We start from the raw sequence: 25056 nt of genomic DNA on the forward strand, positions 1-25056 counted from the left end.
ATTAAACGTGTGTTAGTTTTAAATAGTAAAATCACACTTAAAAATATACGCTAACAATTTGTGCTAAACTGACATTTCAAACTTACATCCAAATTTGCGCACGCAACGACCTGTAGGAGCGTTGTTATTTGAAACAAATGACTGCTAGCAGAACAACACTATCATTAGTTACACTGGAGATTTCTTCAGAGTTGCATAAAAATATTTCTTCTTTATTGTGGTTTATTAAATTTAAAAAAGAAAAATGTTGATATTCTTTCTTATGCAAGTGAAAACAAAATAGAATCTCTTTTTTTTTTTTAGAGAAGGAAAATCAAAACACAAAGAAAAAATATTTGTAAATAAACAGAAAAAAAATATGTATCTTATCTCAATATGTATCGTTCTCAAATAATATATACATAGATTATCCCTTCATTACTTTAAGATGACATACCACACAATAAAATTTTATAATTGTAAGATCTCAATATGAATTTCAATATGTAATTTAAAAGCAGAATAGCTGAATTCTAGTTAGTGGAAATTAATCATTCAAAATTAAAAAGCATTTAGCTAGAAAACGATAAAAATTTGTTAATAATCAACACAAATAATACTATTTCTAGTAATACGGACGCGTCTTTATTGTTGTTTTCCGAATTATATAGATACAGAAATGTATATTATTCTATAAAGAAGAAGAATATTCTATAACTATTACAGTTCTGCACGTTCTGAAATCGCATTTATTCATTGGAATGAAGCAAGCAATGTGGATTTTAATTTATAATAACTTGGAGATAAGAAAAAAAAAATTATTTCACCGTAATACACCCATTTGTAACAGTATGTAAATGGAAAGTTATCGATTGCAAGCTTGTTGTTAATAGAAAGGGAAAAATATTTAAGAAATTATACTTCAAATGTTTGGCGCGTTTTGTTTTAGAATGATTTACCAATGTTCTGGGTAGTTTTTGTCTTTTCCTCAGTCAAATATTGCTTTGTATTTGCTACTGGAAAAAAAAAGCATCCTACTCTAAAAAGGATTCTTATAGAACTAAATGAAAACTTTATAATTAGTAGCCTGAAAATATCTACCCCGCTAGAGGGCGTATTTAAGCGTTGCGATAATGAATAGTATCAAAACTATTCCGAAAATAATTTTATAAAATCGTTTAGTTAAAAAAGTTTTGCTTTTTTTCTGACTTTAAGCGATTATATTTTAATAAAAAAATAGATATAGCTATTTTACGTGAAACAGGATGAGTTAAACTTCAACAATAGTTTTGTAAATTGTACAAAGCTTGATTTTATCATCAGGAGACAAATGTGATATTTTAAGTTGTGGGAAATCTGATAGACAAACCTTAAAATTCAACCAGTGTTGCCAGAACTTAAGATTAAAAAGTAGCGAATGGGAGCTCCAAAAGTAGCGGATTCGAACATTTTGTAGCCCAAAAATAAATCATATATATATATATATATAAATTTATTTACTGCACTAATTTATTTGGCTATATTTCTGTAAAACAGCGCCGTTTGCCAGAAAACACTAAAATTATAATAACATTGGCTAGCTCGTTTTTTTCCAGCTTTTTTATGTGTAAAAATCAGTCGGAACTGTCTTCGATATTTTAATGTTGGTGCGGTCTTTGAGCTGCATAAGAATACTAAGAGGTTTCGACCTCAGCTCGCTTCGTTCCCCAACCTCAAGAACCTTAATTACTCGCACATAAAAATGTTCTCACTAGCTAATTTTTTTTTAATAAAAATTATCTCGCGTTTCGAGGAAATTAAAAATAAGACCTAACTAGGACCCAATCTCCAACAAGAAATTCAGAAAAGTTCAACTTCATGGGCCTACATCTGTGTGTATTTAAAAATAAAAGGCAAAAAATCTTTTTTTGATAAGCAAAATAATTTATTTAATCATTTCTGCTCTGAAGTTCGAAACAATACAAAGTACAAACATTCAGCTCGCAGATGAGAAATATGACTTTGCTTTTCTTTGTAACAGCATCAATAATTGTTTCAAACTCGATTGAGAATAGTTTTGATAGTAATTTAGTGAACAAATGAATATTTTGATTTGGACCACGTATGAAACAGTATTTTAAAGCGTCTACGAAGCAACAAATATTTTTAACTAATTTTTTTTTCATTTATAGTAGCCGTAACATCTGTTGTAAAGTTAAAAAAAAAACAATGATAAAAAGATAGATTTGCACTAAATGCTCGTAAATATTTTCTTTTCTCGCAGCTCGCCTTAGTTGCTGTGCTTACTTTACTTGCACAGTGAAACCTGTTAAGTTGACCATCTCTATAAGTTAATCACCTATCTAAGATTTTGATGATCAAGTGCAAAACTGGTAAAAACAATTTATTATCATTTTTATAAGATGACTTCTCTTATAAAACCATCAAATTGTAGTTCCACTTCTGATCAGTTTACGATAGTTTCACTGTAGTAGCTTTAATAATTTTCTAAACTCCTTTTATAACACGCAGCATATACATTACCGTGTTTATCATTTAAAGTAATTATCTTTCCTAGTTATTTTGCAATTACTATAAATGTTTCGAAAGGTTTAAAATGTTGACATTTTCGAATTAAAAAAATTGTCGTTATTCAGTTTTCCTGATCCCTAAGTGCATTATGTTTCAATTAACTTAGTCATTTTTATTCATAATTTCATTGTTATAGTTAATTATTATTTGAAATTTCATAGTATATATTTTTGTTTTAAAAACAAAATCCATCTTTTGCGTTTCATCGTCATCATTGGGTGGGCCTTGGCCTTCTATGAAATATTTCTTCATGTCGTTCTCCTTGATGCCAATTCTGATTATCATTTGCGTTTGGTAATACGAATTTTATTTTAATATGATAACTATCCAAAACTTAATTTTTATTTGTTTCATTTATTTATTGCATATTTGGCAAAATGAGGTGAAAAATAATAACTGTAACCATAGCAATACATATTATACCTTCCTTTAAAAAAAAATAATTTCATCATTTACAACGGGCAAATCTAAGCTCTAGAGCAGGGATGGGCAAACTTTTTTGGTCGAGGGCCAAAAATCGAGAAAAAAAATGTTTGGTGGGACAAATAAAACTTTCAAAATTTAAAAAAAAAAGCGATATACAAGTTTTAATTTAAATATTTAGTGAGATGAATGAAATTGCGATTTCGTTTTTAAAAGTTCCTTATATTAAGGTTCGAAGCGAGATGTGCCTATTTTACGGAACAAGGCTAAATGCTTTTCTGTTAGTCCACTTCTGAAATGATTCTTTCTAAGGTTCAAAGTTGAAAACTCTTGTTCACATATATAAGATTAAGCAAACATAGAGCTGATTTTCTGGGCATGAAATATTAAATTTTGGAAACTAGCTTTTGGTAATGATTTGTAAAACTTTGGCATATTTAGAAACAACTGCTTCAGATGATTGTTAGATTGTCCGCTCGTTGGATCTTAAAATGCGTAGTCTGCCAAATGTGAAGTACAATTTACCTATATTAGATTCCTCGAGAAAGACAAACGCTAGTTAGAGCCAATCTAAGACTATTCTATGAAGAACTTCTGCTTTCAACATTTTACCAATTGAAGCTGTCTGTGCTAACTATTTCCATCAATTTATGTTTTGTAGAACAAAAATAGAGAAAGTAAAAAGGTCATCAGTACTTTGTTAAAAAAGGAAAAACAGAAATAATTTTAAATAGTTGACAAGAAAATGGATGTATATTGTTTATGTATATTGCCACTGATCGGCAAATTAAAATTATATCCGCGGGCCGGATAAAACCTTCCGGCGGGCCACAGTTGGCCCGCGGGCCGTAGTTTGCCCATCCCTGCTCTAGAGAGATATAAAAATTTTCCTATTTTTCGTGCAACTGTGAATAGATCGTGATTTACAAAAGTGAAATGAATTCACTAAAAAGCATTTAACAGTACGATATTTTTTGGAAACTCATTGTCATTCACAACAACTATTTTCATTCATCAGGTAAAATGACTTTGGATTTAATTTTTCTGAGTTTCAAAGCGAGTAACGTGATTTTTTTTCTCCAGAAGATAAACGATTAATAATAGTTGGAGTTAAAAAACATTTTCCCCATCATACTCTCCGTGCATTTTTCCATATATATCTTTGCGATTTCCCGAGTCTACGATTTGAAACATAAACATGGAAAGATTATAGACTCCATCAGTAAAACATATCAAGAATCCAAAACTGAAGCGAGAACGTTTTCAACAACAACAACAAAAATGTCCTTTTTAAAAATGGTAAAGAAGCTGCAAACTTTCAGAATCATTTTATAATGGGAAGGGAAAAAATTAAAAAATATATATATATTTCAGTAAGGAAAAAAAGTAGCGCATATTTAAGATTTGTAGCGTTCGAAAAATAATAAGTAGCCCAAAAAGTAGCAAGTAGCGAAAATTCAATTTTCAGTAGCGGGGACTTTTAAAAGTAGTCCAATCCGCTACTTGTAGCCCAATCTGGTAACACTGAATTCAACTGTTTGATATTTGATATGAAACTAAAAATAAAAGAATTTAAACGGTCCCCCCTAAAAAAATTACAAGCTGACACAATATTTTTTTAATATTGCTTAAAAAATATGTAAAAATGCTGAATTCGGCAAAATTTAACATTGTATGAAACATGCAGTATAAATTTTGTATGAGTGTATGTAGTTAATTTTAATAATAACGGAAACAAATCATTCTATTTAAAGTAAGCAAGCAGTTTTTGATTATAAAATTTTGTATGACAATGGCAATGGAAGGAAATTCTGTTTTCTAATGAATTGATAAGTACAAGGAGTACATTTTCATTCTTATATATAGAGAGAGTATTTACTATTCAGTAATCGTTGTCCTCAGTGTATTAGTTTTAAAAATGGCATATATTAGGGAACATAAATTAGTATTTTAGCTGGGACAAAAACATTATCGAAATTTATCACACATTATCAAACAAACAAGTTTTTTTTCCAATTTATCCTTCATAGTTAAAAAAAGTTCGTCTGGTATCGAAAACGCATTTTTTTCCTCGGCTGAGATATTAATAAGCGACTTTAAATGTATATATATTTTTGACTTCATTTTTTAAAAGACTTTTTGATACAAATATTAAAAGCGGTGTACCAGAAAATCATTTTAATGTGGGAAAAATAAAGTTATGTTTCAGTTAGAAATCAGTTAAATAAGAAATCAGATAGGTTTCTTACAAAAAGTTTAGATTTCGTATCTCAAAGTGAAAAAAAAAAATTAATTTCTTGAGATAACAATTCTATTATTGATGCATTTTCGGAATCATTTTTTATTATTTAATTTTAAACTTATGTTGTTTTGTGAAATAAGATAAACGAAAATATTTTTAAGGTCTCAAATTGTTATTCAGATATCGTTAAGTTAAGTAAACGTAGAAAGCTAATTGATGAATTTGTGAATAATTTATCAAGTAATTATCTTATTTCAAGGTGCTTAAGAAAACTAAATTATGTTTTAATCAGTAATCAGTTAAAAACATCAGATGAGTTTCTTATTTTAAAGCGAGGAAAAGAAAACATCAATTTCTTGTGTTAACAATTTTATAATTGATGTAATTTCAGAATAATTTTCTTATTTCAAATTTTAAACTTTTGTTCCTTAATAAAATATTATTAGGGTCGCAAATTTTTCTTCAGTTAATTGTAAGTTACGCAAAATTTGAAAGCTTATTTAATCTTGCATACTGTAACAGCGTATACTGTACGAACTGTCTGATGTCTCTTCCATGGGATAAAGCCCTGGATTACATCCAGGGCTTTATCCCATAGAATTGGATTATATCCAGGGCTTTATCCCATAGAAAAGAGCCGTTAGAAGAGTTCGGTATCGAGAAGTTGAACGACGTTTTGGCTTTATGAACACCATCCAACAAGATTTCTGTTATTTGTTTAGCTATTTTATTTTATTTTATTTTATTTTATAACCGTCGTTGAACAGCCGACCCAATTTTATGGGTTTGCGACTTCTAATGCTCAATTTCCTAGCCTTGTAATTTTGAACCCAATCCAGAAGAACTCCTAGATCGAGTATTGGGAGAAATTTGCCTACGTGGAGGGCTTTTTGATGGAGCAAACTCTCATTTGCGTTACATGGAGAGGAATACCACGAGAACCTCACACAGTTAGCCTGACGGCAAGGGGACTCTAACCCATGATTCGTCTACCACTGAGGATATTTCACGTCAGCACTGTGGTCAGTGCAAGCCGGATGCAGAATTCCTATCGACTGGGATTCGAACCCGGTTCGCCTCATTGGAAGGCGAACTCTCTACCCCATGAGCCATCGCAGCTTATGTTTAGCTATTTGATTTGAATGGTTTTTAAAAGTTGGGTAAATATTCTCATATGCTATTCCTTTTGTTTATGCTATTATTGTTGCTTTTGTGTACGCCGTATTTGATGGGTCAACCAATTTCATCACCTACCCATATCCCACATTGTCACAAATTTTAAATAAATTAGAAGTTATATATTTTTATTTCAAAGTACGAAAAAGAAAACAACAGTTACGTTTTAATCAGAAATCAGTTAAAATCGTTTTAATTTTTTTTGAATTCAAAGGGATACAAAGAGAAACATCAATTTCTTGCGCTGACATTTCTATTATTGATGCTTTTTCGGAATTATTGTTTAATTTTTAATTTTACGCTTTGATTCTTTATTAGAATATGTAATACCAAAATATTAATAGCGTCGCAAACTGCTCTTCAGCTATTTTTAAGTTACGAAAAATTTGAAAGCTTGTTTATCCTTGCATACTTTAACAAATTCACAACTTTTTGTTCTTTTTTCCAAATGCGGAAAATCAGTTATGTTTAAATCAGAAATCGGTTAAAAGCATTAAATTAGTTGCTTATTTCAAAGGGAGAAAAGCATGAACATAAATTTCTTGCTCTAAAAATTTCATAATTAATGCATTTTTCGAATAATATTTTTTATTTTTAAATTTACACTTTGGTTCGTTAATAAATATGATTTATCAAAATATTTTTAGAGTCATAAGTTTTTCTTCAGTTATATTTGTGAGTTATATAAAATTTGAAAGCTTATTTATCCTTGCTTACTTATGAATAAATTAGTAAGTTATTATTCTCATTTCAAATGGCGAAAAAAATGTTTTAATCAGAAATCAGAGAAAAACCAGATTAGTTTCGAATTTCAAAGAAAAAGAAAAATATAAATTTCTTGAGCTAACAATTCCATAAGTGAGGCATTTATCAAATAACTTTTTTCACGTTTAACTTTATAAACTTTGGTTTTTTAATAAATATGATAAATCAAAATATTTCACGAGCCTCAAATTGTTCTTCAGCTATTTGTAAGTTAAGAAAAATTGTATTCATCTTACGGAAACATTATTCTAGAACTTGCTTAAACTTTGACCTTAATGCTCAATAGAACAACTTTACACCTTGTAGATCGGAAAAATTTCCCACGGTCTTATTTAATAATCTGAAAAACTGGAAAACAATCGATTGTGAATGACATAAATGTAGCTAAACGCTTTTTATGAATTAAACAGGTGTTGTATTATCTACTATCTCAAGAAAAAAAAGATAGCTGTAAATAAATGTTTTTAAAAAAAATATTAATGCTAATATCTTTAAAACTGTAATTTTTTTGAATATTTCCTTAGCAAAATCATTAAAACACCATGGTCAAGCTGATTTATTTCTTAGCATTTTTTATAACTGCTTTATACCAATATGCTGCAGCAACTGATAAATTTAAATTTGAAGATTGCAGTAAGTACAAAGTTTTGAGGATCTTACATAATTTTTAAGTAATTATTTCTTAGCCTCGAAGTCAAATCAAATTAACAGAAATCTTAGATTTTCTTTTATTTAAATATTAACATGCTAGAGAATAAAATTATATTTAATTGTATAATGAACGCTTAATTCGTTTTTTAAAATTTCATTCATTGTTTCATCTTTACAATTCAAAAAAGTTTTTGGTTTTACTTTTTGTCTATCTACTGTGTATCGATTTGTATATTTATATATAATCCCTCTATAATTAATTTTATCATAATTATGATATATTTTTATAAAACAAATTATGGTTGTACAGTTTTTAAATAATTATGAAATCTTATCGACTTCCAAAATGGCAAAGAGAAAGGGAGAAATAATCAAGAAATTCTAGATTTCTCCATTTTGGAAGTAAAGAATTTGAAATGTCGCAAAACATTGCAAACTCAAGCAGATTCAGATTCGACAATACAAATTTCGTTTGCACAAGCAGATGTCGAAGTTCAGTCAATTCCATACTTTCACTGCGTATTAATTATAAAAGATAACAAGGTTTTCCTTATATAACGTTGATTTCTTATGATTTATTTTTAACAGAAAATATTTATAATTCTTAAAAAAATGTGGTAAAGATGTAATTAATTTTAATTAGTTTGAAATTAATTAATTATTTTAATTAATTTAAAAGTATTTAATTTTAATTAATTTAAACTTATTTAATTTTAATTGACTTAGATAATTATTTTAATTTAAAATTATTAAATTTTAATTAATTAAATTAATTATTTTAAGTAATTTAAATTATTTCTTTTTAATTAATTTAATCAATTTAAAATCATTTAATTTTAATCAATTTATTAATTACATTAATTATCTTTAATTAATATAAAAAATAAATTGTAAAGAGATATGATTCAGAAGACGTAATGTAATTCACTAAATTTTCCTCAGTGCCAGAAGGGTGGCACACTGAACCTTAAAAATGTATATGCGTTGCTTGACCTTCTCTTTGGTAAGGATTCAAAAAATACAAATTAAAAGCTTTCATTTCAGGACAACCTGTATGGAACACTTGATGAAAAATTTTAAAGCGCATCATTTTAAAAATTAGCTTAAGAAGGTCAATAATGTAGTCATGATGGTCATGTCAAAATTACATTAAAAATTTAATTTGTGCATGCTAAACAACGCAATTTTAAGTATTTAAAAACAAAATTGAAAAGAAAAAAAAAAAAAAAAAAAAAAAGAAAAAGGCCTGAGTGAAAACATTTTAAAAATTCTAATTTCATCCAAAATACTAAACTTAAAGTGCTATTTCTCGGAAACTATTCAATAAATTTACTTTTAATTCCGAAATTTGTAACATAAATTTTTACGTATTACTATTACGTTATGTGAATTGATGCTTGGAATACTTGATATAAATTTTTAAAGCATATTCCTTATTTTAAAAATTATTTTACACAGGTCAATGTTAATCAAGAGGGGTCACCATAACACTAAAAATTTAATTTAAGAATGCTAAACAGCGTGATTTTAAATACGTAAAACCAAAATTGAAAAAAAAAAAATTTGTCAAGAAAAAAGCCTGAGCAAAAAAAATTGAAAGCTTCTAATTTTATTCAAAATACTAAACTTAGAGTACTTTTTCTCGGGAACTCCGTAATGAATTTATTTTTAATTCTGTATATCTGTAATATAAAGTTACGTATTATTACGCTATATGAATTGATATATGGAACACTTGATGTAATTTTTTTGAAACACATCCCTCATTTTAAAAATTTATTTACGAAGGTCAATGTTTATCAAGAAGGTCATGTCTAAATCATAGTAAAACTTCCTTCCAGCATGTTAAACAAGGCAATTTTGATGTTAACTAAGACATGTTAAACAAGGCAAATTGAAAATAAATAAATAAACAAATAAATCTAGAAAAAAAGGGCCTGAGCGAAAATAATTTAAAAATTCCAATTTTATTCAAAATGCTAATCTCACTTAAAGTGCTATTTCTATTGAACTGTTTAATAAATGTATTTTTATTTCTGAAATTTGTAATATAAAGTTACGTATTTTAAGGTTATATGAATTGATATGTGGAATACGTGATTACGAAGGTCAATGTTAATAAAGAAGGTCATTCCAAAATTACATTAAAAATTAAATTTGAGCAATCTAAACAACGCAATTTTAAGTATCTAAATTCAAAATTGAAAAAAAAAATCAAGAAAGAAGACCTGAGTGTAAAAAATTTAAAAAATCTAATTTATTTCAAAATACTTTACTTAAAGTGCTATTTCTCGAGAACTATTCAAGAAATTTATTTTTAATTCTGAAATTTGTAATATAAAGTTACGTATTATGAATCGATATGATGAATACTTGATCAAATTTTTTCTAAAACAATTCCTTTTACTTAAAAATTAATTTTCGAAGGTCAATTTTAATCTATTAGGTCAGGTCACTGTTACACTAAAAATTTCCTTGCAGCATGCTAAACAACGCAATTTTAAATATATAAATCCAAAATTGAAAAATATATAAATAAATAACTAAATCAAGAAAAAAAAGGTCGGAGAGAAAACAGTTAAAAAATTCTAAACCTAAATTTTTTAATTCTTATTCAAAATACTAAAACCTACTTAAAGTGTTTTTCTTGGGAACTAGTCAGTAAATACATTTTTTATTCTGAAAATTGCAAGTTAAACTTACATATTATGACGCTATTTGTGAAAATTATTCTACCTTTATATTAAAAAAAAAAAAAAAACTATTTAGAATATTACATGGCTAAAAATAAATATCAAAAATTATCTTTTGCATTTGTATGGTTTTATAAACTATTCAAGGGAAACTTTTTTAGTATGTATAGTGTTATTTCCATAGAAGAGTATAATATAATTAACAAAGTGAGCACTATGTTAATTGGCATAGTAAAGAACATTGAACAAAGAACATTGTACGTCGATTGTCATGTCTTGAACGTTTTCAGGACGATTTTTCCTGTAGTAAATCCTTTATCCAGTCTTTTATTATAGAGGTGGATAACTGAGCTGTGTTCGGAATAAAATTTCATAAAAAATGGTCGTATACTGCTGTGCTTTTAAAGTTGCAGTAAAGTTCTTAAAACGAGAACTTATTACGCTTCACAAGCATGATTATTTTGTTCCTTTATATTAATTTTTAGGCATTTTATTGCAATTTGCATGTTATCATATAAATTGCAATAAAATTGTATGAAATGAATTTATTAAGTATTTAACCTGTAAATTTTTTTTTTGTACTTTTACTTAAATTTTTAGATTATAATGCAATAAACATTTGTAAGCATTTTCACTACAATTAAATCTCATATGGGTACAAAATTTTGGAATTCTTTATTGTTTTTCTGACCAAGCACGTGCATTGGGTTTGGCACATTATTTTCACGCCAATATTTTGTAATTTTCCAATATTTTGTTCGATAATATATTATACAAATCACGTTTCATATTCGCTTTGCAATTTATATTTATCATTATAAAGAAACAAATCGCCCTATAATTTATTTATGAATTTTTTTTGATGATGTAAAATGAAATGTTTTTTTTTAATAATTTCGAAGCAAATTTAATTGGAAACTTTAATTTGTATTTATACGTAATGTATAGTTTTTTGGATAAAAAAAATTATCTTTTAATAAATTTCGTCGATACACAAAATTTATAAGCAGAAATATATTTTTTATAATTTAGAAAATTATTTTATTATTTGGGAAAAATTTTTTTGGATATAAATGTTTACTTATTATTTTCCTTATTATTTTTACTTATTATATTTATTTTTATTGAAATTTTATATTTATTACTGTACATTTATCAATTAAGAAAATTTTTCAACCAGTTAAAACTAAATTTACTTGACCGTATAATTATAAATAAACAAATCACTTTGAAATTTATTTATTAATTTATTTTAAAACTCTGAAATAAAGTGTTTTTTTTTTTAAAAAATTAATTGCAAACTTTAATTTGGACTTCTGTAATATAAAAAAACTGTACGTTATATTATAACGTACAGTTTTTTGGATTATAAAGTTGAATTATTTTTTAATAAATTTCATCAACACATAAAATTTAAAAGCAGAAAATTAGTTTTCCTTTATTATTTAGAAAATCATTCTATTATATAAGGAAAATAATTTGGATACAAATATTTATTTAGAAAATTTGATATTTATTATTTCGGAAAAATATTAACTGACTTAACTATTTTTACATGACGGTGTTTAAATTTACAATTTTGCAGCCTTAGTTAGTCGGAGGTATGGCAATTTAGTATTACTATCTATAATTTTCCTACTTTTTGAAAATGAAATATTTATACAGTTTTTAATTATTTTAATACTCATACAATTATTATTTTCATATCTTTAGGCAAAATCATATTTAACTAGTATTAGCATGATCCCAGTTTTTTTTTCATGATTACGTAATTAAAAATGAAAAATTAAAGAACTGCTCATATTATTATGCATTTTGATTCAAAAATTTTTCTTTTACAATCGATAATAAAATTGGGAAAACATTCGAAATACTAAAAGAGAGAGAAAATCTTAGCAGTCAGCTAGAGATTTTTCACCGAAAAGGTAACCCTCCTAACAGTTCACCTTTAAACAAGTTTTCAGAACCTGAACTAGCTATCTCTACCTAAATTTCTCCTCTGAGGTTATTTCTGGCTAATTACTCCAGCATTTTTTCTTTTTAACTATTTGTAGATAGTTTCATAATTCAACTATACTCTTTTGTCATACGCAAAACAAATCAAATTAATAAATATCGTACTCTTCGACTAGGTTAACCAAAATTTAAACTTTTTGATTTCATTCATATTGAAAAACTAATTTGCCAATTTAATTTGGCGGTTCACTACTAAATCGATACCCAGATTAACCTGTTGATCAAATCCCCACTTTTCAAATACTTTGATTTCAACGCGATTCATGAAATAAAAGGAAAGCGCTCCCGCAACAGCCCGTTGTGGGCCAGTAGGGGAGATCATGGAACTGCATGATTGTGGCAATGTTGACAGAATGGCGCACAGCGCCACCTTTACTTCCCAGATAAGGCGGTACCCATCAATCTGGGTGGGCTTCAAGACGCCACTGGGGATTGAACCCCAGCTCTTCACATTGTCGGTTCAGTCCCTTAACCACTGAGCCATCGCTTCGCCTCCGATTCGTAAGTTAACTGATTTCTTTAATTTTCTAGTTTTGTTCCCCCCCCCTTCTTTCACTGGTTTTATCAAGAATAATCAAAAGATATGTATGGTTTCATTAACCACGTGCTATTCATGGAAATTTTAGTACCACTATATCTAAAGTCTATATCTTCTTCCCCGAGTCTAATTAATATTTCTAAGCCTATAACAAGAAAGGGATTTTTTTTGAAAGTGTGGCAATCTAAAGATCTTATGAAATGCGACAGGATGTTTAAAGTAAAGATTGCATGTTTTATTATTTTTATATCATAAGAAGTAGTCAAATAAAGTTTTAAAAAAAAGCTTAACTATATTAAAAAATAAAGTGTATGGATAATTGACTGAATGTAGACAATAACAAGCTTCCTAAAGCGGAGGAAATGAAAAAAAACTTCTGGTGTATCCCTTCGTTTATGGATGGTGTTTTCAATATAAATGTAGACAATAACAATCTCGAGCTCAATACCTGCTCTCCGGTTAGAAAGTTTGCAACTGCTTACTTCGCGAGGCGATATTTTCAAACGGATAATTTCGTTTTCAATAAAAGAAGTAAATTAGATAATTTCTAAGCTCAAATCTGGCGTATTTCATAAGATATTAATGTTATAAAGTAATTCTGGTGAGTTTGAAGGGAAAATTTATTTTAGTTATTTATAGATATACTATTGTTAAAAAAGGTGACATGGTTGCTAGATTTTGAATAACTCGCTTTTTGTGTCACTCCTGATTTAGCCTTTTTCCATTTTATTACTGTTTGTTCTTATTGCAAGCTGTGCCTCATCTTACGTTAGTGTTAGCACCTTTAGCATTGTAAACACAAGTAATAAGTAATCAGATACCACGTACGTTTGCAAGAATCTCAAAGCACAATGATCCCGTTGTGAGCTAAATGGCTTTAAAATACACTGGAAACAGTAACCTGGAAGTATAGGCGGTATGGAGCTTGCAGCGTTCCCTAGTGTAGAAAACACCATCCATGTTATACTTACGATTAAGAGATGGGCGAGCGGGCTTAATATTCTAGAAATTATTTTTAATGAGATTTATGTTCGAATTCGCGCGAAATTTTACCATTCATAAGAATTTTCTATATTTCACAAATTCCAACAGGTCGTTAGCTTAAAAAAAATTTAAGAAAATTAATATCGCAACATAAATAAGTTAGCTTAGGTTTGCCATGCTTTGAGTGTAATCCCTGATCTGGCTATTGGCTATCGCAACACTGGAATACGCCATCTGGGGAGAGACCGGTTTCCTGCCCTTGGCCCTTCCCTCTCCTCCTCTTTTCAGTTGTATAGGAATGTACTACGATATTTTCCCTTTTCTTAATATTTTTCCTTTTTATTTAATAACAATCTATATTATATAAAACGCTAATACGTACGTATGTATGTATGTATCAATAAAACCGATGATATTTCTTTTCTCGCACTGGCAACAGTTTTCATTTTTAATTGATTGGATTCGGCGCGCAAGAGCACGTAGTGAGCAACCAGATAACAATAACCAGAGTGAGCATTATCAGGTTGTTCAATTCAGATTCATGCACTAAAAACATGACAATATTTAATTTAAACTCAATTAGGAATTAATTAATTAATTGAAGTGAGAATGCTTTAAAAGGCCGCTGTTGAATTGATATTTTTCTACTGGGAGCTACCTAAACGTCTAAAAAACGTTTAAGTGTTTGTATTGAATGCATTGAATTTTTTTATATTTCGCGTTTATTTATGCATTGAATTTTCACGCTTTAAAATGCAGAATATTAGTGAAGCAATATTTGATAATTTATTTTGCTAATATGTTTCTTATTTAGCTAATGTTTTGATTTTTTCACCATGTACAATCTAAATAGCTAATATACTTTTTTAAAAGCCGATAAGAACATTGGTAGAATTCTTCTACATAAGTACAATACTATGTCTTTGATGATAAAATACTATGTCTTTGATGATAATATATTATGTCTTTGTGCTAGAACATTGTGTTCATTGGCGAGCGAGCGCAGCGAGCCATGATTCACGGCATGAACCACATAGGATTGCGTAGCAATTCTCGGGGGTTGGCGAGCGTTAGCGAGCAGGGGGCGGAGCCTCCTATTATTTTTTAAAATTTCCGTGATGCTTTTCTTTAGAACTATGTTTAATGTAGTTTTCAGTTCCATATAGTATTCCTACTTAAAAGATTTTACTCTATATGAAAATCAAGAGAGAAACTAAAGTACTTCCTTCCTCTATGACTCTCCACACGCTAATGGGGGAAAGCATGCGAAATGTTGCCATAGGTAGAGAGTTCTGCTCTGCGCCACCTGCAGCCCATTTCGATCACCAATGATTAAGTGAAATACCGCTGGTAGTTATTTTGCGGTAGCATCATATTATGCTTGAGGGTCTTCCGAATTCATTTGCTATTTGTTTTGTTGAAAGTTAAATTGGAAGAACGCGTAATATTGCAAACACTACAAGTGTAATAATATTGAACGGCTCGTTTTACCAAGCTTTGGCATGAAAATAAATAGGAAATAGTGTTACAGAAGTTTTACAACGAATTTTAAACCCTAGCGCCATCTGTGCTTAGCTTATTACACGGTTAACCATCTATTGTCCGAAGATGTCATATACCTTACTTAACTGTGTAACTAATTTACGGATAGATTAGTGGCACCACTAAAGTTTTAATTAAAATAATCCATCTTCTGAAATATAATTTATTTTAAATAAAAAAATAATTTTAATTTAAACAAAATAATAATTTCAATTTAAATAAAATAATAATTTTAATTTAAATTAAATGTAAAAATACAAATTTATTTCTTTTTATCAATGACTTAGACTTTTTTATTTTATCAATGATTATACTTCACGAGTTAGAGCATCAGCCTTCAGTTCGGAGAGGTCGGGGTTCGATCCTCGACACTACTAAAACCCACCAAGAACATGCGATATACGAGCTGGTAAATTTTGTGGAATCAAAAGTCCTGTGATCGGTCGCTAGAGCAGTATCACGGGTAGCGGGATTTAGAGAAAATTTCCTTCCCCTTTCTTTGCCTAAATGTCACAAGTGGCTTCTCGTATGAGTGATACTGCCATCTATCTGGAGAATTCTGAGCAAAGTTGCACTTTCACCCTAGCAGTGCTCTCTTGTCAAACGAAAGGGGCTTCTTAATGACTTAATTCACAAGGTCAATAGCCTGGCGAGCTCAGCTTGTCTAAGTGCCATTAGAAACAACAATAACACTTCCCGAATGTCAGACTACCTGGTAGAAAAAAAAATGGCGGATGAGAGATAGATAAAATGACGGAAGAAAAAAAAAATTTATAAAAACAACGATCCGTAAACTAACTACACAGTTAAGCAAAGTAAATCGCATTTTGGGGCGATACTAAAATAAAGATCAAAATTATATACTTTGTAAGGGTTTCTCTGTAGAAAGAAAAGATGGTAATAAGTTTTTTCTTACTCATTTCAGGCAAAGGCTATAAAAGTATTATTACTGTAGGCAAATTTTCCGTTAAACCCGAACCCATATCATTGAGTCGCAACGTTACAGTGTCCGGTAACTTAATCCTCCACAAAGATATTCCGGAAGGCGCTTTGCTCAAAACTAAGTTTTACAAGGTAAAATACTTGCTTGGACTCCCAATAAGCATTCCTGTACCTTGTGTATTTGGCTATGGATCATGGTGAGTATCAAATGATATAGTTACATAGTTTGTTTTACCCGAGACACATTGTAGATCCTAGTCAATTTGGCTGAAATTCTGATATGTTGTAATTAAAATCCGGATTAAAAGTTATGAGCCCGATGAACTCGTGGGCCGGATGTTAAAAAATTAAAAGATTACGAGATCAGGAGTTTTGAAAATTGACGTAAGCGTTTCGAAAGACTAATTAAAAATGGTTCTTAAAACCATCATGATATGGAAGTTAAACACTCCGTATCTCAAAATCTGTTCATTTTTTAGCGTTGAGTCCAAATGGCAGAACGGTTACAATTATTACATATCAAAATTTCAACCAAATCGATCGGCAGACGATTCCCGTATAAAATGTACCCAGCAGTGACAGAAAAAGGATTTCATCCGAAACAGCAAGAAATAAAACATAAGGTTAGAATTTTAGTTTCGGAAATTAAATAAAACGAATTGATTTATTCGGGGAACAGTGTTCTAATAAACATACTGTATTTATTTCGATGTTTTTTTTTGTTTTTTTTTCAAAAGCTTTGCATCGTTTTTTATTTTCTGCTATTTAAATAAAAATAGAAAAATAAAATGTTCTTTAACTGAAAATCCTTGATGAAAAAAAATCGTTTTAATTTTTCTCTCCCTCTGTTAAGTTTCAGTAAGCCTTAATAACATTTTCATATTAAGATGCTTACCGTCTGTTAATGTCAATAAATGTTATCAAATTTCCTAAACCAAAGATGCTACCCTTATGTTTTTAATTTTCTAAATTAGGGAAAATCTTCATTTCACCTTTTTTCAAGCAAATTATCATTGGCAAGTTATCGTAAAACAAATCGTTAAGAATTATAATAGTTTTCAAATTGCTATTTTTTTTATAAAGTAATGTCATATTTTTTAAAAAATATAAAAATAATTGAATCGATTATAAGTCAATGTTTCTTGATCTAAACAGCTGGATGAGAGTATTGGCGTATATACTAAACTTTTATTCAAATATATCCGTTTAATAAGAGCTCGGTTACATACTGAGTTAGCCAAAAATAAACAAATGAATAAAAGAAGATATTACTCTTATTAACTTTTCTAATGAACGGAGTTCCGCATACTAAATTACTAATCTTTACAGTTTAAAAATCTAAGCTACGAAATAAGACATAAAATACACATTCTCTGAAGAAACATAGCTTTTTCCTTCGTCAGATTTAGAGCCTTAACCCTAAAAAAAATTAACAAAAAAATATAGACCCAATAGTTTAGTTAGGGCAGTGGTCGAAAGTTAGATCCTCTTTATGTTAATTTGATTTATTTCTCTACATCTTGGGAACATTATAAGCGAATCGAAAACTATTTTTACACAATTGGATACCTACAAATGACGTCATCGTTGGTAAATCGAGGCATTTGTCAATTTAGATGCTAATCAGGTTCGACGCACACGGCACTCATGACGCAGCTTATTGGGTACCCAATATAAATCTGATTTAAATCACATGGTTAGGCATAATCACTTCACTACTTCTCGAGTTACAAGTACCCGATTATAAAACTCGTTTGTCTGAAGATAAATCCATGCAAAAAATTATCCGTAACATCTTTTATCAGATAGATTGATTACCTTCAATTTTTTTCTTTCTTTTCAGCACAGTTGAGCTTTGTTCGTATTTAAATGCAACAAGGGAACAAACTTGCCCGTTCTTTCCAACGGGTGAGGAGTGTGAGTGCCCAGTGAGAGCAAATTCATACAGCGTTTCAAAGGTTGTCATGCAAGCACCAGACATTGGTCCACTCGGAAAGTATCTAGCGTCAGTAAGTATAAATTGATTCTGCTTATCAGTTTTTACTTCATATAGCTCTTCAAATGTTGTCATGGCAGCACCAGACATTGGTCCACTCGGGAAGTATCTAGCGTCAGTAAGTATAAATTAATTCTGCTTATCAGTTTTTACTTCATACAGCGTTTCAAATGTTGTCATGGCAGCACCAGACATTGGCCCACTCGGAAAGTATCTAGAGTCAGTAAGTATAAATTAATTCTGCTTATCAGTTTTTACTTCATACAGCGTTTCAAATGTTGTCATGACAGCACCAGACATTGGTCCAATCGGGAAGTATCTAGCGTCAGTAAGTATAAATTAATTCTGCTTATCAGTTTTTACTTCATATGGAAAGAAATTGAGAGCAGATAGCTAATACAATGAAATCTCCAGAAAAGATCACCTCTATGTAGCGACCACTTCTATTGACGACCACTTCTGGGAGGCACGGCATTTTTTTCCCACAGACTTCGTGTTGAAGAAAACCTTTAGGAGAGACCATTAGAGCCTTTCTCAATGACCGGACAAACACCTGGGACCAAATGCAGAAAAAGGTCAAATAAGGAAACACGAAAAAAATATTAAAAGAAAATATTTAACTAAACAAATAAGTAGATTAAAATGTATTCAAAATATTTGCGCGAGGCTCTTGTTTAGGGAGCTCTTTTTGACGATGCCACCTTATTTTGCTGTCAGAGTTCACTAAGGACGATGCTATCAAGGATTTACTTTTAGAGATGAGAGTTAAATTAGAAAAAAAAAGTTATTTAAAGAAAAAACAAGTAACTCAAACAAACCTCTTTTCATCTTTTAAAGCTAACTAATTTTTAAGACATAAAATTAAATGCAAACTTAAGCAAGAACCATAATTGTTTATTTGTTTAAAATAGCTTTATAATTCATAATAAGAAAATTTGACTTTACTCATATATTTCAGTAGGGATCATTTTTACAGGCCCTGTGAATTTTAGTCATAGATCCGTCTTTTCATGACGCCAACAGAAGTGGCACCAACAAAATAAACTTGACTTAAGTTAAAATCGTTAGCGAAAAATTATATACCTTCGATAACAATTTTGAAGTCAATGGAGGTAACTTCTAAGAGTGACCGCTTCCATCAACAGCCATTTTATTGAGGAACGGAAAGTGATCGTTCCCGAGAGGTTCCACTGTAATTAAATATTAATTTTTTTATGCATAATGCTATAAAGGTAGTTAAAATGATGAATAAAACTAGGGAGGCGGTTTGCACTCGACAACTCTTAGTATTACTTTCACTATTTCTATCGGATTGTTTTGCAATCAGAAATAAATTTACTTGATAATGGTTTTGAGACCCAATAATGACGTTGTAAGATTGATTTAGACTGATTCTGGAAGTGTTTTAGTGGTGGATTGTAATGAATCTGTTACTGGAAAAGACAAGACATAATTTTGATTGTGAAATGTGGACTACCCATTACGGGATAATAATATAAAGGAGTTTGAAATATATCATCGACTTAAGAATTTCTTGCTGTTTAATTAGGTCTGATGTCAATCTATAGAAAATCTTCAGAAGGGTTTGGATAGTTTTAGTATGTGATGAGTTAGAAATGGTGAAAAGCTTTCTGATTTTTAAATCAATGTTATTTAAAAAAAGAAATAAATAAAATTAGATTTTAACACTTTGCACAAAAGAATTAAACGAATTCATTCTAGAAAGATTCAGTTATAACTGATAATTTTTTTTTTGCCCACTATACATATGGGTGTGAATAAGGACCACAGTAATACGTATAGTGCACAAAATGAAGAATCAGTTCTCTTAAATATCTTCTGCTCTAGTGGTCGGAAGTTACGGAATCAGACACAAAATCCTATTTTCTCTGAATAAACATAACCATTTTTGCTTCGACATAGACTCGGATTCTTAACCTTTAAAATATGGAGAGTAGCCCAAATTTGGAGAGTAATTCGCAGTAGTATAGTCAGCAGAACAATCGCAAGTTTAAAACAATTAATATTACTTTCATTTTTTGTACATTTAGTAGCATCTCTAAAAGAATTTATGCTAATCCGAAAACGCTGAAACAAAATTATGAAATTCATTTTCTAAAAATAATTTCGTGAAAGGTTAATTTCTCAGAAATTTTGAATTTAACCCTTTGAAATCACATGTAGTTGAAAATTAGATTTTAAAAAAATATATGTTTATGCATTGCAATTCAAAGGATTTTGGACTATAACTAAACTAAATCATTAAAAAGATATGCATAAAATTATTTTTGGATAATAAAGTTTTAACAACTGTGTGTAAAATTGTTTTTATTCGTTTAAACAGTGGTGAAATATAAGCAAACAGAGAAACTATCTACTTACTTTAGATCGGTTCTCTGAGATCCTATTTTCCACATTGTGGCTAACCTTGACATTGCAAGGATTAAAAATTATGTTTATTCAAAAAAAAAAAAAAAAAAAAAAAAAAAAAAAAAAAAAAAAAAAAAAAAACCCCCTGGCGAAATAAACAATAATACGCTTGTACATACATTCTCTTTCATCCTACTTTGTGTCATCCAGTTCTGATGTACCCATTTTTGAATGGATTCGAAAAATTAATACAATTTCTTGAAATAATTTCTTGTGTTTTAAGAAATTGCACGGAGTTTTCACATTTTCTCCAGATAAATGATATGTATTGCTTTAAATTCCTTTTGAATTTAAGGCTTATTCTTATTCTATTTATTATTCTTATTCTAATATCATTCTTTCTTATTCTAATATTATTCTTTCTTATTCTAATATTATTCCTTCCTACTCTAATATTATTCTTATTTCTTCTATTTATAATTCTTATTCTAATATTATTCTTACTTATTCTATTTATAATTCTTATTCTAATAATATTCGTACTTATTCTATTTATAATTCTTATTCTAATATTATTTTCATTTATTCTATTTATGATTTATACTATGTATTTACGGCTTATTCTTACTTATTCTATTTATGGCTTATACTAGAATCAGTAAATCAACAAAAATGCATCAAATCCGAAATCGAATTTTATCTAAAAGAATATAGTCTCGACAAATTATATTCCGAATTGAGTCATAACAAGCATAACTCTAAATAGCTCATATTTCTTATACGCTTTCTACTTATTCGTTAAAATTACGAGTTGATGATTCAAACAAGAAGGAAGCAAGTAGAACAGCTTTTTAAACAAATTTTCTTTTTCCTTACAGGGACATTTTACAAAGGAAATAAGAATAGTGACGAAAAAAGCCTCTAAAGAGATAGCCTGCATTTCTTTCAGTGGAAAAATGGTAGCCTGATGTAGATCTATTCTCTTCATGGATTGTGAACAAATCTTCATGTGAATCTTTAAAGGTTTATAAATGTAAACATAATCTTTAAATAAACAAGTAGACTTTGCAATTCGTTATTATTTAAAGCTAGTTTCTCTAACTAAATAATTATCTATTCGAACATAAAATCCATGAAGCCTCTTTTCTTCAAAACTTGTGTTAACTTGCTCAAATCTAAATAGATCTAATAACCTGGGAACGAAGTATTTTTAGAACCTTGAAGTGTCTGAGCTTATACGAACGTCTTTAGAATATGAACATTTGTTCGGAATATTTTAAAGAGGTTTTTCTGATGGCAGATACTTTTTGTGTTTAATATCTTTCACTAAACTCACGCATTTTTTTAAAAAGTTAATGACAGAATACAGAACAGGGCAAAATCTAAAGGTATTGGATTTCTCATTTATATTCCTAGAAATCAAAATCATAAAATTGCTTTTTAAATGATTCTTTTAGTTACAGCTTAAAAAAACCGAACGAATCATCATCAGATGTGACCACTAAGTCCCAATATCTCGGATTTGCGTGACCGTTGCTTAAACATCTAGTACAATCTGACTCCGGCCATCTACCAAGGACTTGTGGCATCCATGACAAGGCGGGTTGTAGCTGTGTTGTGGGCTAAAGGGGGGACAACTCGTTATTAAGAGGTGGTCATAATGTTTTGGCTCTTGAGTGTATATATACTTTGAAGTATAAGCCCTTCAAGTATCAGTTCTCTTAAGAGACACATTTTATATTCTTTCACGAAGATTTCAACTCTTTATATGTTTCTCATTTAATACAAAGACAGGCACGAAGCCATATAGAACATAAGCAAACTAATTATGACTCGCAGTTGCCAGGTACATAAAACAAAAATATATCGTGGTTACAATAAAATACATAAACAAATAATAAAACTAAGTTATGAAAAAGACGTAGACGAGAAAGAATTATATTTTAATAAATTCGATGTGTGATAAGGAGTTGTATTTAATTAACTTCGCGTTAATTAATATTCTAAGTTATGTGGATAAACTAAGCTCAACGGTAACACAACATTTTGCTTATGAACATGCGTGGGTATCCGTGATCTCCTTCTTCTTCTTGAAGTACAAGTACCCAATTGAAACTTTTTTTAAAAATGAAATACCATATTTTTTATTGTTTTCTAATTGAAATTTTTTTTAAAAGTGAAATACAATGTACCAAAATATTTTTTGGGATCACAACCTGTTCTCCAGCTAATTTGAAGTAGTGTTGTATTTAAAAGCTGATTTATTCTCACTTCTTATAATTAAAATGATTGATGTTCTTAAATGCTGAAGTTCTATACCTAAGCATTTAAGAACATCAATTACGGTACATCAGTTTTCCATCTTGTGGATAAGGAAAATTTCCCACGATTTTATTAATTATCTAAAAACTATAAAATAATCAATTGCGATTGAAATAAATCTAGCTAAATCTTTTGGATGAATTTAACAGGTGTTGTTATCTCAGGAACAAAGATAAAGACTAGCATTTCGATAAATCGTAAAAATATTAACGACAATACCTTCCAAATTGTGATTTTTCAAATATTTCCCCAGCAAAATCATTAAAACAATGGCCATTTATATATATTTTTTAACCCTCTTTATAGCTACTTTATATCAAAAAACTGCTGCCACAGATAAATTTATATTTGAAGATTGCAGTAAGTAGATGTTTTGATGATCTTTTTCTTCTAATCTTCTAGGAACAACCGAATCTTAAGCCTCATAAATCAAATGAAAAATACAGAAATATTTCAATTTACCTTCTTTATTTAAATATTGATGAGATCGGAATTAATAGCAAGAAAGAAAGGGAAAAATACAAAAATTAAACATTTATCACACAAAATTTCGCTTATTCATGAGATCAATAAATAATTTTAATGACATTTACTATTTAATTTTATTGTTTTCTTTTTTTCATATTTAGAATTTACGAAAGAATTTTTTTTTTCAATCCACCTTTCAATTTGTCTCTCTTTATTTTGAAATGCAATTTACTATTTTAGAAGTAAACTAGAGCACTAACTAGACCTTCAGTTTGTTAGAATAAATTTAATAATATATGCTTACTACGAGTTTCTTCATCATAAGCAGATTGTCACTTAAAAGCCATCCTTTGTGCATATCACTGTAAATCTTAAAGAAAAAAGTAAAAGAAGAAAAACATTTACCAATATGTGCTATTTTTCAATATTTAAGCGAAATAAAAGCAAAAAAATTGTTTTTATTTCATAGCCCAGCATTGAACTGTCCTCCAAATTTTGAGATAACGACTATCAATGTTCAACTTCGCTGCCTTGTAATTTTAAACCCAACCCAGAAGACAAAAAACTCTTGGATCATGCATCGGAAAAAAACTAGCCTTCGTGGAGGACTTTTTGATGGACCTAACCCGTATTTGCTTCACATACAGAGAAAAACACCACAAAAATCTCCCACAGTTAGCTCGACGCCAAGGAAATTTTAAACCACAATGCATGCAGAACACTGTACATTATTTTCAATGTGAGCACTGTGGCCGGTGCACACCGAGAGTGTAATTCGCATCAACCAACTATCGTTGGGATTCGAACTTGAGTCATCTCGTTGGGAGGCGAGTGCTCCAACCCCTGAGCCACCAGGAACCTTACAAGAAGGTTGTCGAATTTTGTCCAATCACTTGTGAAGAACGCGGAGGGAAAGACTTAAAACTTGATGTAATTTGGAAGCCTTTCAAATCATACCCTTTCAGCTGCGTACTGTTTCTTCTAGCAATCAAACATGTTTTGATGCTTTCAGTACCTTCTTTCTCAATAGCACTTCGCTAGAATTCGACAGCGTCTTTGGTTTTTTATTGCTTCCTCCTTTGGTTTACCCTGTTTGTTTACATGTCTTATATACTATATATACTATTGCTCAAATAATTATTTAAGATTCCCTATGAGGACTTCTCTTTTTGACAAGGACTCTAAAAATATATGTTAAGGATGGCCGATTATTTCAGAACACCCTGCATTAATACAAATCTTGGTGTAAACATACATATTTAAAAAAAAAATAGAGCTAGCGATACATATCGCTGCTTCAAAACTAAAACGACACATCTACGTTTGCAGATGTGTCGTGTTAGATTATATATATATATATATATATATTATATATACA

At 29.4% G+C, this 25056-nt stretch overlaps 2 protein-coding genes across 3 annotated transcripts in view; both read left to right on the top strand.

Moving 5' to 3' along the window:
* The first annotated feature begins 1492 nt into the window (after positions 1 to 1492).
* On the top strand, positions 1493 to 21959 carry LOC107452778 (uncharacterized). 2 transcript variants are annotated; one of them, XM_071180677.1, is made up of 4 exons: positions 1493 to 2351; positions 16506 to 16719; positions 18366 to 18531; positions 21767 to 21959. In XM_071180677.1, exons 1-4 carry the CDS (start codon positions 2333 to 2335, stop codon positions 21854 to 21856), a joined length of 489 nt encoding a protein of 162 aa, XP_071036778.1. In that variant the 5' UTR covers positions 1493 to 2332; the 3' UTR covers positions 21857 to 21959. The 2 variants fall into 2 exon arrangements, with proteins under 2 accessions (XP_071036778.1, XP_015924844.1); XM_016069358.3 differs by lacking the exon at positions 1493 to 2351 and adding an exon at positions 7523 to 7789.
* A 1376-nt stretch (positions 21960 to 23335) lies between these two features.
* Positions 23336 to 25056, top strand: part of LOC107452780 (ganglioside GM2 activator) — a 14189-nt gene continuing 12468 nt past the window's right edge. Inside the window, exon 1 of the mRNA XM_016069360.4 lies at positions 23336 to 23570. Coding sequence (XP_015924846.2) covers positions 23480 to 23570 — 91 coding nt within the window. The 5' untranslated portion in view covers positions 23336 to 23479. The remainder of the gene's footprint in view (positions 23571 to 25056) is intronic.

This window comes from Parasteatoda tepidariorum, chromosome 5, assembly GCF_043381705.1.
Source record: "Parasteatoda tepidariorum isolate YZ-2023 chromosome 5, CAS_Ptep_4.0, whole genome shotgun sequence".
In the NCBI taxonomy this organism is placed as follows: domain Eukaryota; kingdom Metazoa; phylum Arthropoda; class Arachnida; order Araneae; family Theridiidae; genus Parasteatoda; species Parasteatoda tepidariorum.